This window comes from Caretta caretta, chromosome 1 (genome assembly GCF_965140235.1).
Source record: "Caretta caretta isolate rCarCar2 chromosome 1, rCarCar1.hap1, whole genome shotgun sequence".
Taxonomy (NCBI): Eukaryota; Metazoa; Chordata; order Testudines; family Cheloniidae; genus Caretta; species Caretta caretta.
Genome location: NC_134206.1, coordinates 161,423,747 through 161,436,796, shown reverse-complemented (window position 1 = coordinate 161,436,796; position 13,050 = coordinate 161,423,747). Strand labels below are relative to the sequence as shown.

Genomic DNA, 13,050 nt, shown 5'->3' with positions numbered 1-13,050 from the left:
AATGAAAAGGCAGTGGGGGAAGACAACTAAACTCCTCTGGACAAGGGTGACAGGATTAAGGAAACTCCCCTAGCCTCATTTGCATCAAAGATGGGACAGGGATGCATCTCCATTAGCATACAGAATGGAGAACCAAGATTTCCAGGCAAGAACCACACTGAACTATGGGACCAGAAAAGCAGGAAAGCACTGCATGATGGGGATCTCTGCTCCAGATGTTAATGAACCCACACCAGCACACACCCAGCTCAGTAGTTATCAGACCAATTGTACTAATAAATCCTTTAATGGTATCCAAAACATTGAAGCTGCCTAATTGCACTGTGGGCTCCCTGGAAGGAACATCGCCCATTGCCAGGAATGATCAGCTCCTATTGTCTAGCCTGAACAAAACAACTTTGGTATACTTCCTTGAGCCATCAGTTTACCCACAAACAAATCTAGTGTTCTCCCCTGAACCACTGTTCTTTCCCTACAAAAACCCCTACACATGCTCATGTGTTCTGATGCCTGGATCCAAAATCTGCATTAGATCCATGGGGACTGAATCTTCTCCTAACTGATCATGCTGTGGGCTCTGCAGGTCTCCAGCATTCCGGACCCTCAGCTACCACCACCACCTAGAAATCCTGATCGATTCAAGCTTCATGGAGTGATGAGAACCCAACTCTCTCTCTCTAGGTATAGCCTTCTGACCTTCACTTGTGTGATCAGTTATAGTTTTCTAAACCTGACTTATAATATTAAATCTAACTTAAATTTGATTATAAAACTGTTTTGTTTTTTTGGCTCCCCTATAGTTACCTGGCAATAAATAACTTTCATGGTTAAGCTGGCTGCTTCTCTCTCTCTCTTTCCCCTGCCCCGTGGGTGTTTTTTTGGCTTCCTGATTTGCTCTGCAGCAACCCTCCTCATACCTAAGATAAAGATCCCTGCAGTGCCCAAAAATCCTGTGTGGTTTGCTCATCAAGTAATGTGAAAGTGGGAATAGGGACGTGCTGAACCTTGGACATATGAGGGTGGTAACTTGCAAGTGCTGCTCGACCCAGTCTGCTAAGTCCAGGGGCATATAAGGGTGGCAGACTGAAAGTGCTGCTCGGCCCAGGCTGCTCAGGCATACTCTATTCCGGTGCAGTGCCCAGGGCATATGAGGGTGACACCTTGGAGGTGCTGTTGGACCCAGCCCGCTGAATCCAAGGGCCTTTGAGGGTGACAGCTTGGAAATGCTACTTGACTCAGCCTACTGAGTCCAGGGACATGTAAGGAGTTAGCTTGGGAGTGCTGATTAACCTGGTCCTCTCAGATGCGCTGTGTTAATGTGTGCAGGGTGTGTGTTCTCGTTCATCTGATTCTAGGGCTGGAAGAACCCCACCCTGGGGAACCTAGGTCCTGCAGGATAGCTCCATTGGGAGGGAACTTTCAGAAGAGAGAAGTAGAGCTCTGTATGAGAACACAAGTGACACAAGCAGTACATTGATAGAATTACAGAACCCCCCCACTCCCCCCGAAGAGAAACTCTAATAAATGAGCATACCCCAAAGTAACAGGTAAATCTGGTAACACCTTGCCACTCTAACGCTGCAGCATAGACACAGACTACAGTTACGGAATGGGTTTTTCCTGTCACTGTAAGAATTCCAACTTCCAAAGCAGCAGTAGCTGGGTCAGTGTAAAAGCTTTTTTTTGGTTGACCTAGCTATGTCTACCCCAGGGATTAGGTTGGCACAGCTACGGTACTCAAGTGTAGATTTTTCCACACCCCTGAATGCCGTAGCTTTGTTGACCTAAGTTTTGAGGATAGATTTTTTGTGCAATTTATCTCAGATTTTGTTTACAGGTTTAGCCAGCCTAGTGCCTTCAAGTTTGCTTTTTTTATAAATGGAATTCTGTGATTTGAGAGCCACATGGGGCTGACTGGCTTCTCTCTTCACAAGACTTGTCTCTAAGGTGCCACAAGTACTCCTGTTCTTTTTGCAGATACAGACTAACACGACTGCTACTCTGTAACCTGTTTAATGTCTGAACTTCTTTGTTTGCTTTTTGAACATCTTGCATTTCAATTTATAATATTTATATGTACTTTCCTCAAGTCAAGACCTTCACAGTATTTAAGCACTGCATGAATTTTTTTTAAAATTTTAAAAAACACTATCATCAGCCAAAATTCTAGTGAGTTAGAAGTGTAGGGTGTATCAATCAGGTTGAGGCAAGAGAACAGCATAATAAATCTGACTCCTGAATGTTGTCTTTTACAGTATTGCTGTTTGTTTCTATTTGGACAATACTTTTCGCTTACACACCTTTGTCAAAAGAAGATACTGGATTTTTATTCAATACTACAATTCTTACTAACAGCAAAATAAAACCACAAGATCAAATAAAACACGTTGCTTTCTGTTTTACACTAAAAAACAGTCAATGGTTTTTACAATGATTTTGAAGGTATAAAACTAAACATCATTACGTTATTAGTATGTTTTAATGCTTATGTGCTATTAGATGTTAACACAAAGCTACTACACGAAGGATAGACATGCCCATTAATTAGAAATATACCTGTAAAGATGTAATGGATCCCGTGTGTCCCTGGAGCACAGCAACTGGTGCGCAAGTTCTCAGGCACCATACCCTGATCATTTTATCACAGCTTCCAGCTGCAATCATAGTGTTTTCATAATTCACAGCCATATCTGAAATCTCGGCTGAATGACCTCGTAGTGTGGCGAGCAAGCGGCCATTGTGAGTAGACCAAATTTTCACCAAGCAATCATCTGAACCCTAAGAAAAAACGGTTACAGAACCTGGCATAAGTTCAAGTTTATAAAATACTCAAGATACGGTCTGCTTCAGTTTTGTTTTTAAAGATGAACTCCATTCTGAGTATGGAAAATTAAGATTTTCTATTAAACCCTGCTTATGCTATTGGTATTTATGGAACCTAAATTTAGTCATATCGCATAGTGGCTCGAGTCACAAAAAGACATAGGCACTTTGCCATCCCTTGGAATCCACAGCCCTGAGTTAGGCACCTAGGCTGCTAATATAAAACAAGGGGAGAATTAAGCACCCAAGAATGGAATCCACAAAAACGAGCACACAGTGGAGAGCATCTTAAATTAGCCAATAGGAAATACTGAGAAGGATGTGAACTAAGCCCCACCCCTTTAATCGAATTAGGTATCTCTTTCTACTTGGGATTCTCACCCATGAACCTTCACCTGGAGTTAGGTGCCTAAACTGTTTTTTTCAAGAAACAGCCATGGAAAGAGGGAGGGAGGAGGAAGCAGCCTCCAACTTTTAGCCCAGTGGTTAGAGCACCCACCTGGGGTGTGTGGAAGACTCAGACTCAATTTCCCCCTCTGCCTAACACGGAGTAGGGACTTGAACTTGGATTTCCCACCTCTCAGGTGAGAGCCCTAGCCACTGGACTATAGAGTATTGTGGTGTGGGTCTCAATCTCTCCTGTTGAGACTATTCCATTGCGCATAAATAATTAAATATTCATTGAGCCAAAAAGAGAAGAAAAAAAATAAGTATAATCCAAGAGCTACGGCACTCACCTGAGAGGTAGGAAATCCAAGTTCAAATTTCTTTGCCACATCAGGTATAGGAGAGAAATGAACTAGGAACTCCCACATGCAATTGAGTGCCCTAGGCACTGGAATAAGATTATAAGAGAGGCTGCCTCCTTCTCCTCCCCCCGCCCCACCACTCCCTTCCAGCACTGACAGAGTGTTCTGGCAAGCTCTGAGAATAACTAGGTCAAGCCTCACAAGTGGGGCAACACCCAGTCTGAAGACCCTGCTGGGGTTTAGACAGGAGAGAGGCACAATGAGTGTGTGCATACTCATTAGCAGAAACCTAGGCATCTAAGGGACACTGCTGGTGGGAACTCAGAGACACTGAGGAATTTTAGACATCAGTTGAGCAGAGGTTTTGAGGATCTCAGTGGTGTCTAAATGTTGGATTTAGGTATCTAGCTTCCATTTTAGCTGCTTAAATTATTTTGTTACTCTAGCCCTAAGTGGAAAAAAGTTAGTTTCAGCCTGTTTGATGACACAAAAGCGATCCCTTGTTATTTTGGCTTACTCTGAAGTTCACAGTACCTAGTTTCATCCAAATAGATAACAGCAGTTTCTGATATCAAACACAAGCAGAAGACATTTGAAATTACATCAAAATAATTGGACTTTTTGTTAATTTTCCCTCCATTACCAAATCCCCAAAATAATGGCTATTAAACAAAAGCTCTGTCCCATAAAACCAGCCGCCTTCTCCACTATTCACAAACATGCAACACCCAAAACAGAAATGTATCAGAGAAAAAAGCATGTATGTAGATATCAGTACCTAATAAGGAATAACAGCTAACAGAGTTCAAAAATGCCTCCCTCCATACACATGCCAAACAGTTCACCCAAATGAAGTGCAGGAGATAATTATCTTTTATTTCTAAACTTTAAATTTTGAGGTCTGAATATTCCAGGTATAAATACTGAGCATTTAAAAGCTACTTTCCCGATAACCAATTAGAAATAGTTCTAGCCAATTAGAAATAGTTCTAGAAGACCCATCATTCACAACATAAACTCACAGTAAATATTCTGTGTCCAGTCCTATCAAATGCAACACAGTAGACTGCAGAGAGATGGCCAAGAATCCGCCTATGCATCCTTATGTGCTGATACATACTTCCTGGAAATGATGTTCTATATGTTGCATACCCAGTTAATTGTTTTGCACGATTTACTTCCACTAAAACAGAAATACAAATAGATTAAAGAATGCAAGCAAAAAAAAAAAAATCATGTGAAAAGCCATGTTTAAAAATTATTTCTAGGGGGCCTAGATAATAATAATTAAAAAAAAACAGGTCTTCTGTAGATAGCCACTCTGTCTTGCTTCCATAACCAACAGATTACTGGATTTAGTAAAGTGACTCTCTAGCTTGTGCACAGAACTCCAAAATTTATTCTGAGCTTGTGGGTTTATGTTACAAACAAGTGGGGCATTTTTTTAATTTAACCTCGCCCCAAATAAAGTAGTTTTTTTTTTACAAAAACAGACAGCATCTTCTATCTTGTATTTTGCCATGTACTTTCATAAATTAGGTAAACAGAGTCCTTTTAACCAAACACCACTGACTTGCAGATCCCATAAGTATCTCTATTTGCTTATTAGTACACTAGGTTTTTTAAAGCAGAAAGACTTTCATTTAGAATTTAACATCTTACTCCTGCAATGAATTCTACATGGGTGGACCCATGTGATCATGCAGAGCCCCACTGAAGTAATATGAAAATTCTAAAGGTAAACTTCTAGAGCTGGTTCTTAAATGCAATTTCCATCACTATTTATATGAAGAGAAGCATCGGGAGTATAAGTGTGAAGAAATACATATCACACTGAAGTTCGAAGTGATTTTATCATCTACGTACCAAGGTTTGGTGGAGGGCCATAGTTCACAGGAATTTCAGGAGGTCTTCCTCTACGAAGAGCAGCTAAAGCAGAGCCCTTCCAAACAGTATTCCTGCAATCTTTAACATCAATATTAGTTGCATAGAAAGTTACCCATAAGAGCACATTTCAGAAAAGCAACACAAACGTTACTGTTCTAAAATCCATTATAAAGTTTAGCAAAAATAGTAATGAACAAGCCTGCCAAAGGGCCTCGTACCGCAATATTAAGTTTAATAAGAGCTGAAGGAGCTCAGAACCTCACAACCTAAAACTTTCCAACAACAGTTTGAAAGCCTAGTTTTAAGACAGGTTACGATACTGTCCTGGCAAGGGAGGTTTGATAATGACACACATAGTCACTTGCTCCAAAGGCTCAGAGGACTTCAGTTATTTGTGAAGTACCAACCTACTCATTTCTGCACAAAATGCAGATGCTACATTCTCCAGTAAATGATTTACTAATTGAGTTATTATTTGCATTACTGATGTTGTGATAAATAAAGCAACAAAACTCTGGCTATTCGAAGTCAATGTATAAAGTTTTCTTGCACAATATATTTTTAGCACCGTCTTCATGGCAGTTTACAGATAATAAAAATAAGATCACATATATCCAGGTTATTCTTGAAAAGTATTTTGGGTCCCTTTTTCCAAAACAATGGAAGCACTTAGATTTATTTAAAACTAGAAGTTCCTGCTTAAAAAGCTGCACTCTGTCCATCTAATATCACCATAAGAGACACTTTTTTACATATTATATGTAAGTAGCTAGTACTACAGATCGGGTTGCATAAGCATTTCCATTCTACCCGTTTTATATCCTTCCAACATTACCACCTTTTAGGCTGAAATTTTATAGGATTGTTTTCTGCCCAAAGGTGGATTTTATTTATTTATTTATTTTTTAATTTGTGCCAACAGGTCAGCTGTTTGACTACAGGAAGAGAGGAGACTTTCCCCAATATTAAAAGTTTTTTATTTTAACAGGTCGAGTGCTGAAATGGCAGCAAGTTTGATTCACAACAAACGCAAAGTCACTGCCTCACTCGCTGTGCAGCTTGTAAAGTGCAGAAGAGAGGTAACTGGGAAATGCACTGGCATCCACTAAAATAGTTCCACATCATAAAATGTTTTTTTCAGTTAAAAAATACAGACCCCACAGAATTTCATATACACACACACAAATATTCTGGAAAAACCTGAAGGTCTTACTGATTACTTAATCACCAGCCTAGCATTACTGTCAAACTGCCATGATCAGGAATGAGACCCCTGACTTCACACGTATTACTAAAATGTGAATGGGAAGACACTGCCGGACTGGTTTTGGCACAATTGGTGGCGTTATAGTGAGCCATTTCTGTCAAACACAAAGTGCAGGAGCTCTCCTACTCCAAAAAATGGATCACTACCATGTTATCCCCCTTGAGATCCACGAGCAGAGTCAAAAAGGGACTGGCATTCGTGTACAGAGTGCCTTGATAAACTAAAAAGCCTCATCATGATCTGATGCAGATACTCAGAGAGGTATCTCCACAAACTGAGACTGGAATGGACCTCAGCTGAAGCCAAGAACTCTTGATGGTACACGAAGGCACATAAAACCAGAGCATTTCCAAAAGGCTCCAAGGGAGAACATTACTCCAAATAAAAACTACTCTAAGAAGGGTTTGGGTTGGATTTTATAATATTTTGTCCTCAACTATTAAGTGGCTTTTAGGCATTCTCTTCCCCCACCTTGTTCTCGCAGGTCACCATGTTTATGAATGACCCATCAACAACTGAAGTGGGATTAAAGACAGGTAGAGCACTGGTAACAGCAGTCTTGTGCCAATCTGACACGTATCAAAAGGTTGCGTTTTTTAAAACATCTTGTCATGACTGTGAGAAGAGGGTTTCTTTGCCTCTTCCATAACATCCACAAATTTTCAATCAGTGGATCTGTTCAGTCATAGACAGCTTGATTAGTACTGGCTACCTTCACTGGATGGCAGATACATGTCCCTCCTCTCTGAAAGAGATTGTCATGCCTTTCTGTAGGAAAAGTAAGTTGCCAGCTTCTATGAAAGAAGCAATTGTGCAACCATTGCTCAAAAATTAAACATTAATCACCTACATTCACAATCTAGCAATAAACACCAAATGTCTATTTTTACAAATTTTGGAGGTGCAACTACACCTTAATCTGCTCAGAAACTGAAGAAGCTGGCTTAAGTGAAGTTTCACATTTATCTCCATGCATAGCACACCAAGATTAAATTGATACAACAACAAAACCATGGATCAAATTAGCGAAGTGCGGGTCAAAGAAACTCAACTCGTGGTCAAGTGCAAATGAAAAAAACTGTCCTGGTCATTGATGTCACTGAGAGCAGCTGGGAATCCAACAGTACCCAAACGCCAAATGCTCATAACAACCAGCAGGTATATACCCAGAGTAAAGGCACACATATAATCACTGACTTATCTTTCAGTTGCTTCCCCTCATCCTACCAACACCTTTTCCTCTTTATCTGGATTGAACATAAGCAAGCAAGCCCTCTTCTGTGCCCCTATCCACGCACTGGGCAAAGTATTTGGAAAGTACTAGTTGAACAACGTGAGATATCTCTGCATTTGCTCTCTATTGGATTCTGGGTGAAGTCAGTCCATTGTTTTTGATCTGTAAAGCCCTAACTGGCCACTGTTGTTTCAGTTTCCCCTCCTAGTCTTGGAAAATTTGCGGGGTTTACTTTTGTTTGCTTTTATACATGGCAATAGCACTCAGACCCCTGGACAGGCTTCCCTTTCCCCTCACCCCCCACAGTATTGCAAAAATTTAAATAATTAAAAATAAAACAATACCTTTTGCTGTACGTAGCAATGACTGCCTCCCTGCACCAAGTAAGGAATTCACTCGTGAAATGCTGGGTGGAATCTCTTTATCCAGTATAGGGCCAATACGCTTGCAAATTTGCAACAAATGATCTGGAGCCACATGTTTGTTGGATAAGACCTGATAAGAATTTAAGTTTAAAACAAATATGGTATATCTAAAATAGATGATTCTATGTATGTCAGTATTTACATTAACATTTAGAAGTGCCTAAATATTTATATTCTATAATTCATAGAGCAGAATCAGCTATATGAACTCTGATCTTTACAGTAGTGAATTACCCAGGAATGGGAAAGCTGTTGTAAAGAGACATACTATACATCAGCATCTTACTATGGAAAATACAGACTTCACACAAATGGCTCAGATTGGAGCACCCTCTCATATTCAGTATTTTCCACAAAAGATATTTTACTACAGTTAAGAGTAAAGCTTTCAGATAAGCAACACCATCACTTTGCTCCAGATGGACACAAATTTCCGTGTTTCAATTCTACATGATGTAATTATGTCTCATGCTCACTTCTTTTGGGGTCTGATTTAACCAACACTCCACAAAAATATTAAGACTCCTTGACTCATTTTTTGTCTACTGTAGGTCCAAAAAAGTTAGGTTATGGTCAAACACGAGACAAATGAATATAATTGGCTATGCTGAATAAGAGTTGTACAAACTGGAAAGTTGTAGTCCACTGACATCACTTAAGGCTCAAGTCATCTACCTAGCTCCTTTGGAAAGAGCATTGGATTCTTCAAGGAAACTATGAGATGCAGCAAACAATCCTACTCACACTGACTCAATGGCAAAACTTCCACAGACATATTAGGGAAATAAGATCATGTAATTTACCCACTCACAAAGGATTCTCAGATATAGTTAATTTAGAATCCAAGTGTACACAAACACAACATCTTGCAACCAAAAATGCACGCACTTTTCTCATATTTTCATTTTTTCAAAGTTCGCTGCAAAAAAACATGTATACAACTTCATGACTGACAACCTACTTGAGTAAGAGTCAAAGTTGGGGTTCCCACAGCCTCCACAAATTGGCCACATTTTTGTTTATAAGTATGAATTAGTGTTCCCATAAGATAAAAATATCAAAATATCAATAAGTCAACCTTAACTTGAGGCTCAGTTGTCCCATAATCAGAAAAGTAAAAATCAAACCCCCACACACTATTGCTGTACACCCATTTGGCAATTATTTGTCTTAATCTGCATATACGTTTCATACGTACATGGAGGATGAGTTGCAGTTGTGAGAACCAAAACCACTGGCTCGACTTCTGTATATTTAAAAAGGGCAAACTCAACTTAAATTACACCCGAATTACCTTAAAGTTAAGTTTTCAAATAAATTATAAAACTTAGGACCAATAGAAAATTTTCTGTAATTTAAAAAATAAATATGATTGTTTACACTGAAATTTTAAGAAATCCCCAGCAGTGTTTAAAGCCCAAATACTGCAGCACTAAGAATCTGAAAGTGGAACTCACTTAATGTTAAGGTGACTTAATTGACATAAATACAAGTAGTAAGCAGAACGTAAACAAGACAACTAAATGGAATTTTTACTATTTATTATTAGTGACAATTAGTGACATTAATTAAATTAGCTTTAAAAAAATCCAGTGCTGTAAGTAGTGTCATTTTAAAATTCTAAAACCATAATATTTATATTGTTTTTTGGCCTGAAGAAAAAATGTGATTACTCAAGACACTGAAATAAAGTTTATTCGTTACTTTCTATTTGAAAACCTGACAAATGAATTCAGTGAAAGAGTCAGTGTTACTGCACACTGAAACGTATCTGAATGTATAATACAGTAATCAGGTTACTGACACTGATTGCGAAACAATATTTGGTAGATCAAGAAGTATACTAAAATCTTATTTATTGAAGATGTTTGCCACATCCTGTAAAGAGACACAAGAGTACTGACCAAGATGCTTCAAAGTAGAAGGCTTAATTTCCCCCTTCAAGCACATTTACAAAATACAGTTTATAAAAAGATACTACCTTTGTGTAATTTATACCCAATGCAAGTCTCATTAAAGGAAATTTTAAAAAGCCTAATAAAATATATATTTTTTTAATGGTTGGTTTTGACTTTTTGTGACAGCAGTTATTTAAGCTCAGGCTCAGATTCTGTAATGAGCACTTGGTGTGAGATGGAATACACCCAAATGGTCAACACTGCAGGTTTTGGGCCTTAAATGTTTGCCAGCTGTCCCTGAAACCCAAAACCAGAAGTGTGAAACTGATAAGCCTATTTTTACACTTAGACAATTAAAAGTATCTAAACAGCATAAATGGCAAAGTAAAAAAGATATGACAAAAAGCAGAAATTTTGATAACCTAAACTATTAACAGCACACACAGGAATTTTTTTTGTTGTTGTAGGGGAGAAGGGACACACACACAAAGGCTCCAATCCTATGAAGTCACATGCACAGACAGATGCATGAAGCCCCAAAGTCAATGAGACTCAGCACAGGAATATATATGCCAGCACCACATTTGCAGAAGAATCGGGGCCTACATACATCCTTTACAAGAAAACTTTCTGTGCTTACCTAAATTTAGGCCAGATCTTGGAAAGTAATCCTGTTGACTTCATGCAAGTAAAGTGAGCAGGATTGGTCCTCCAGTGTACTGATTTAAAGCAGTACTATATACATTTGCTCAAATAAGAGAACTGTCAAATCCAAAATTACATTTGTGGCTACCTTTTTGTTTTTAACCTATAACTATATTTTTCACATTTTTTAATTGTGTGTAGTCAATATCACTCTTTCCCCTGTACCTTCAGTCACATACCACTTTACTTTGTCAAAGTAGGGAAAAACATGAGGAAAAAAACAGAATTTGATATCACTTGTAACTAACTACTCCAAGCTTTTTTTAAAAAGTAATATAAACTGAACTACAGACTTCCTATATTGATGCTGTCCTCCCTTTAGTTTGTATCCACATAGCCACACATTATCATGCAGTATTTTAGAAACAGTAACACAGAACACCAGGAACAGTTACAACAATTTCAGAGTAGAGATGTAAATACATTTAGTGCAATTAATTTGGCACAAGTTGTGCAGCCCTGAGCCAAAGGGCATCTTTTGGAACATTTTGATTATTAAGAACACACTATGGCCAGTAAATCAGAAAGACACCACTACAAATCCCCATCCACAATTTCTGCACCAGTGATTTTGTTTTCTAATCTGTTGAAAGCAGCAGATGTAGGAAACCAAATAGAAGATAAATACCATCCAATCAAAACCTGCTTAACAAGTCTCCTAGTGAAACACAGAAATGAAACCTCTTAACAGATTGGCTCTTCCCCATAGGTAGGCAGGAACAAGGGCAAGTGGCACAACCTCCAGCCCCGCCTGTGCTACATAACAATATCCTCCAATTAAAAACAGCCCTAGCCCCTTATGTTTTTGTTTGTTAGTTTAAGGTAAAGACGTCAAACACCCCTTCTAAAAGTCACCCTTCTGTCTCCTCCCAGACCCAGAGTGAAATACAAAAATAAACGTAAAGGCTCTTTTTATTAAGTGGCGGGTCTAACATTAACATTATTATTCTAATTCAACGTTGTTTTTAAATCTCACCAAATCTTCATAACTTCTACAATGCTCATTTCCTTCCCAATCCAACCTTTTAGGAAGCAACTAAATTGAGAAAGAAACAAAAATGAGTGATTAAAAGGGGAAAGGGTGAGGGGAGATCAAATTCAAAACAACGTGGGTTGGTTTTTTTTTTTAAAAGGAGATGAATGACTTAAAGGAAAAAGGCACGAGGAGAGGGGGAAAGGCAACAGAGAGTGTCACACACACAGACCTGGTGCTGCTCCAGCTCCTGCACCAGCACCTGCAGGGGAAGGAAGAAACAGATGCACACGAGTTAGGGAGGGGGAACCAAACCTCGCCGTTGCTTCAGCGGCCGCCGCAGCCGCACAGGGCTCGGGGCCAGGCACCGGAGCCCTTGGCGGCGGCGAGGGGCTGCGGCGGGGGCGCGCGGCGCTGCCGGGCTCGACTCACCTCCGCCGCTCTCCGGCAGGGCCCGGTGCTCAGGAAGCGGGCGACGAGGAAGTAGAGCTCTGCAAGAGAGACGGGGGGAGAGCGATGAACGCGGGGCGGGGGGGAGGGGGAGCCCCTCAGCGACTGTAATTCATAATCATGACCGGGAAGATGGCGGCGGGGAGCAGCAGGAACCGGCGGCGCCCGGCCGGCTCCCTCACGCGCTGGGCTGTTACCTGATTCCATGAGCGGCAGGGAGCCGCCGCCGGAGGAGGGGACCGAGGGCTCGGCCATGTCGGGGGCGGCCCAGCGGCTCCTACCGCCGCCCAGGCAGGACACGGGCTCAGGCAGCGTTTGGCGCGGGCAGGGCCCCGCTCGGCATAGTCCTATCAGCGCCTCCCCCACCGCGAGCGAGCCTCCCCCTCCTCGCTCTAACTCAGCCACGGCCCGGCCGCCATTGCCGCGGAGCGACCCGTCGCAGTGACGAGGCTACCGTCTCCGCCGGGGAGGGGTGGGTGAAAAAATAGTCCCTCGCCGGGGACACAGGGGGCTGCGCTGGAGGGGATGTTTATATTCTTCTGTGAACCTTTCTGGGGTAAAAAGCAGCCCGCGGCCTGTCAGTGCTGGAGCTAATGGGGAGGTCGCTGCTGCTATGGGTGCAGGGGGAAGCGAGATCCG

At 40.8% G+C, this 13,050-nt stretch overlaps 1 protein-coding gene across 5 annotated transcripts in view; it reads right to left on the bottom strand.

Annotated features, from left to right (window-relative positions):
- BRWD1 (bromodomain and WD repeat domain containing 1) overlaps positions 1 to 12,834 on the bottom strand; it is a 117,851-nt gene extending 105,017 nt beyond the window's left edge. Inside the window, exons 1-8 of one of the 5 annotated variants that reach the window (XR_007358774.2) lie at positions 12,609 to 12,834; positions 12,394 to 12,452; positions 12,194 to 12,223; positions 11,965 to 12,024; positions 8,305 to 8,455; positions 5,439 to 5,537; positions 4,595 to 4,755; positions 2,557 to 2,778 (exon numbers count right to left, since the gene is read on the bottom strand). Coding sequence is in view for 3 of the 5 variants with exons in the window: in XM_048866571.2 (XP_048722528.2) it covers positions 2,557 to 2,778; positions 4,595 to 4,755; positions 5,439 to 5,537; positions 8,305 to 8,455; positions 11,965 to 12,024; positions 12,194 to 12,223; positions 12,394 to 12,452; positions 12,609 to 12,666 (840 nt within the window). In the remaining 2 variants the exon portion in view is untranslated. The remainder of the gene's footprint in view (positions 1 to 2,556; positions 2,779 to 4,594; positions 4,756 to 5,438; positions 5,538 to 8,304; positions 8,456 to 11,964; positions 12,025 to 12,193; positions 12,224 to 12,393; positions 12,453 to 12,608) is intronic. The other 4 variants (XR_012670133.1, XM_048866571.2, XM_048866550.2 and 1 more) reach the window with 4 other exon arrangements.
- Positions 12,835 to 13,050: the final 216 nt, after the last annotated feature.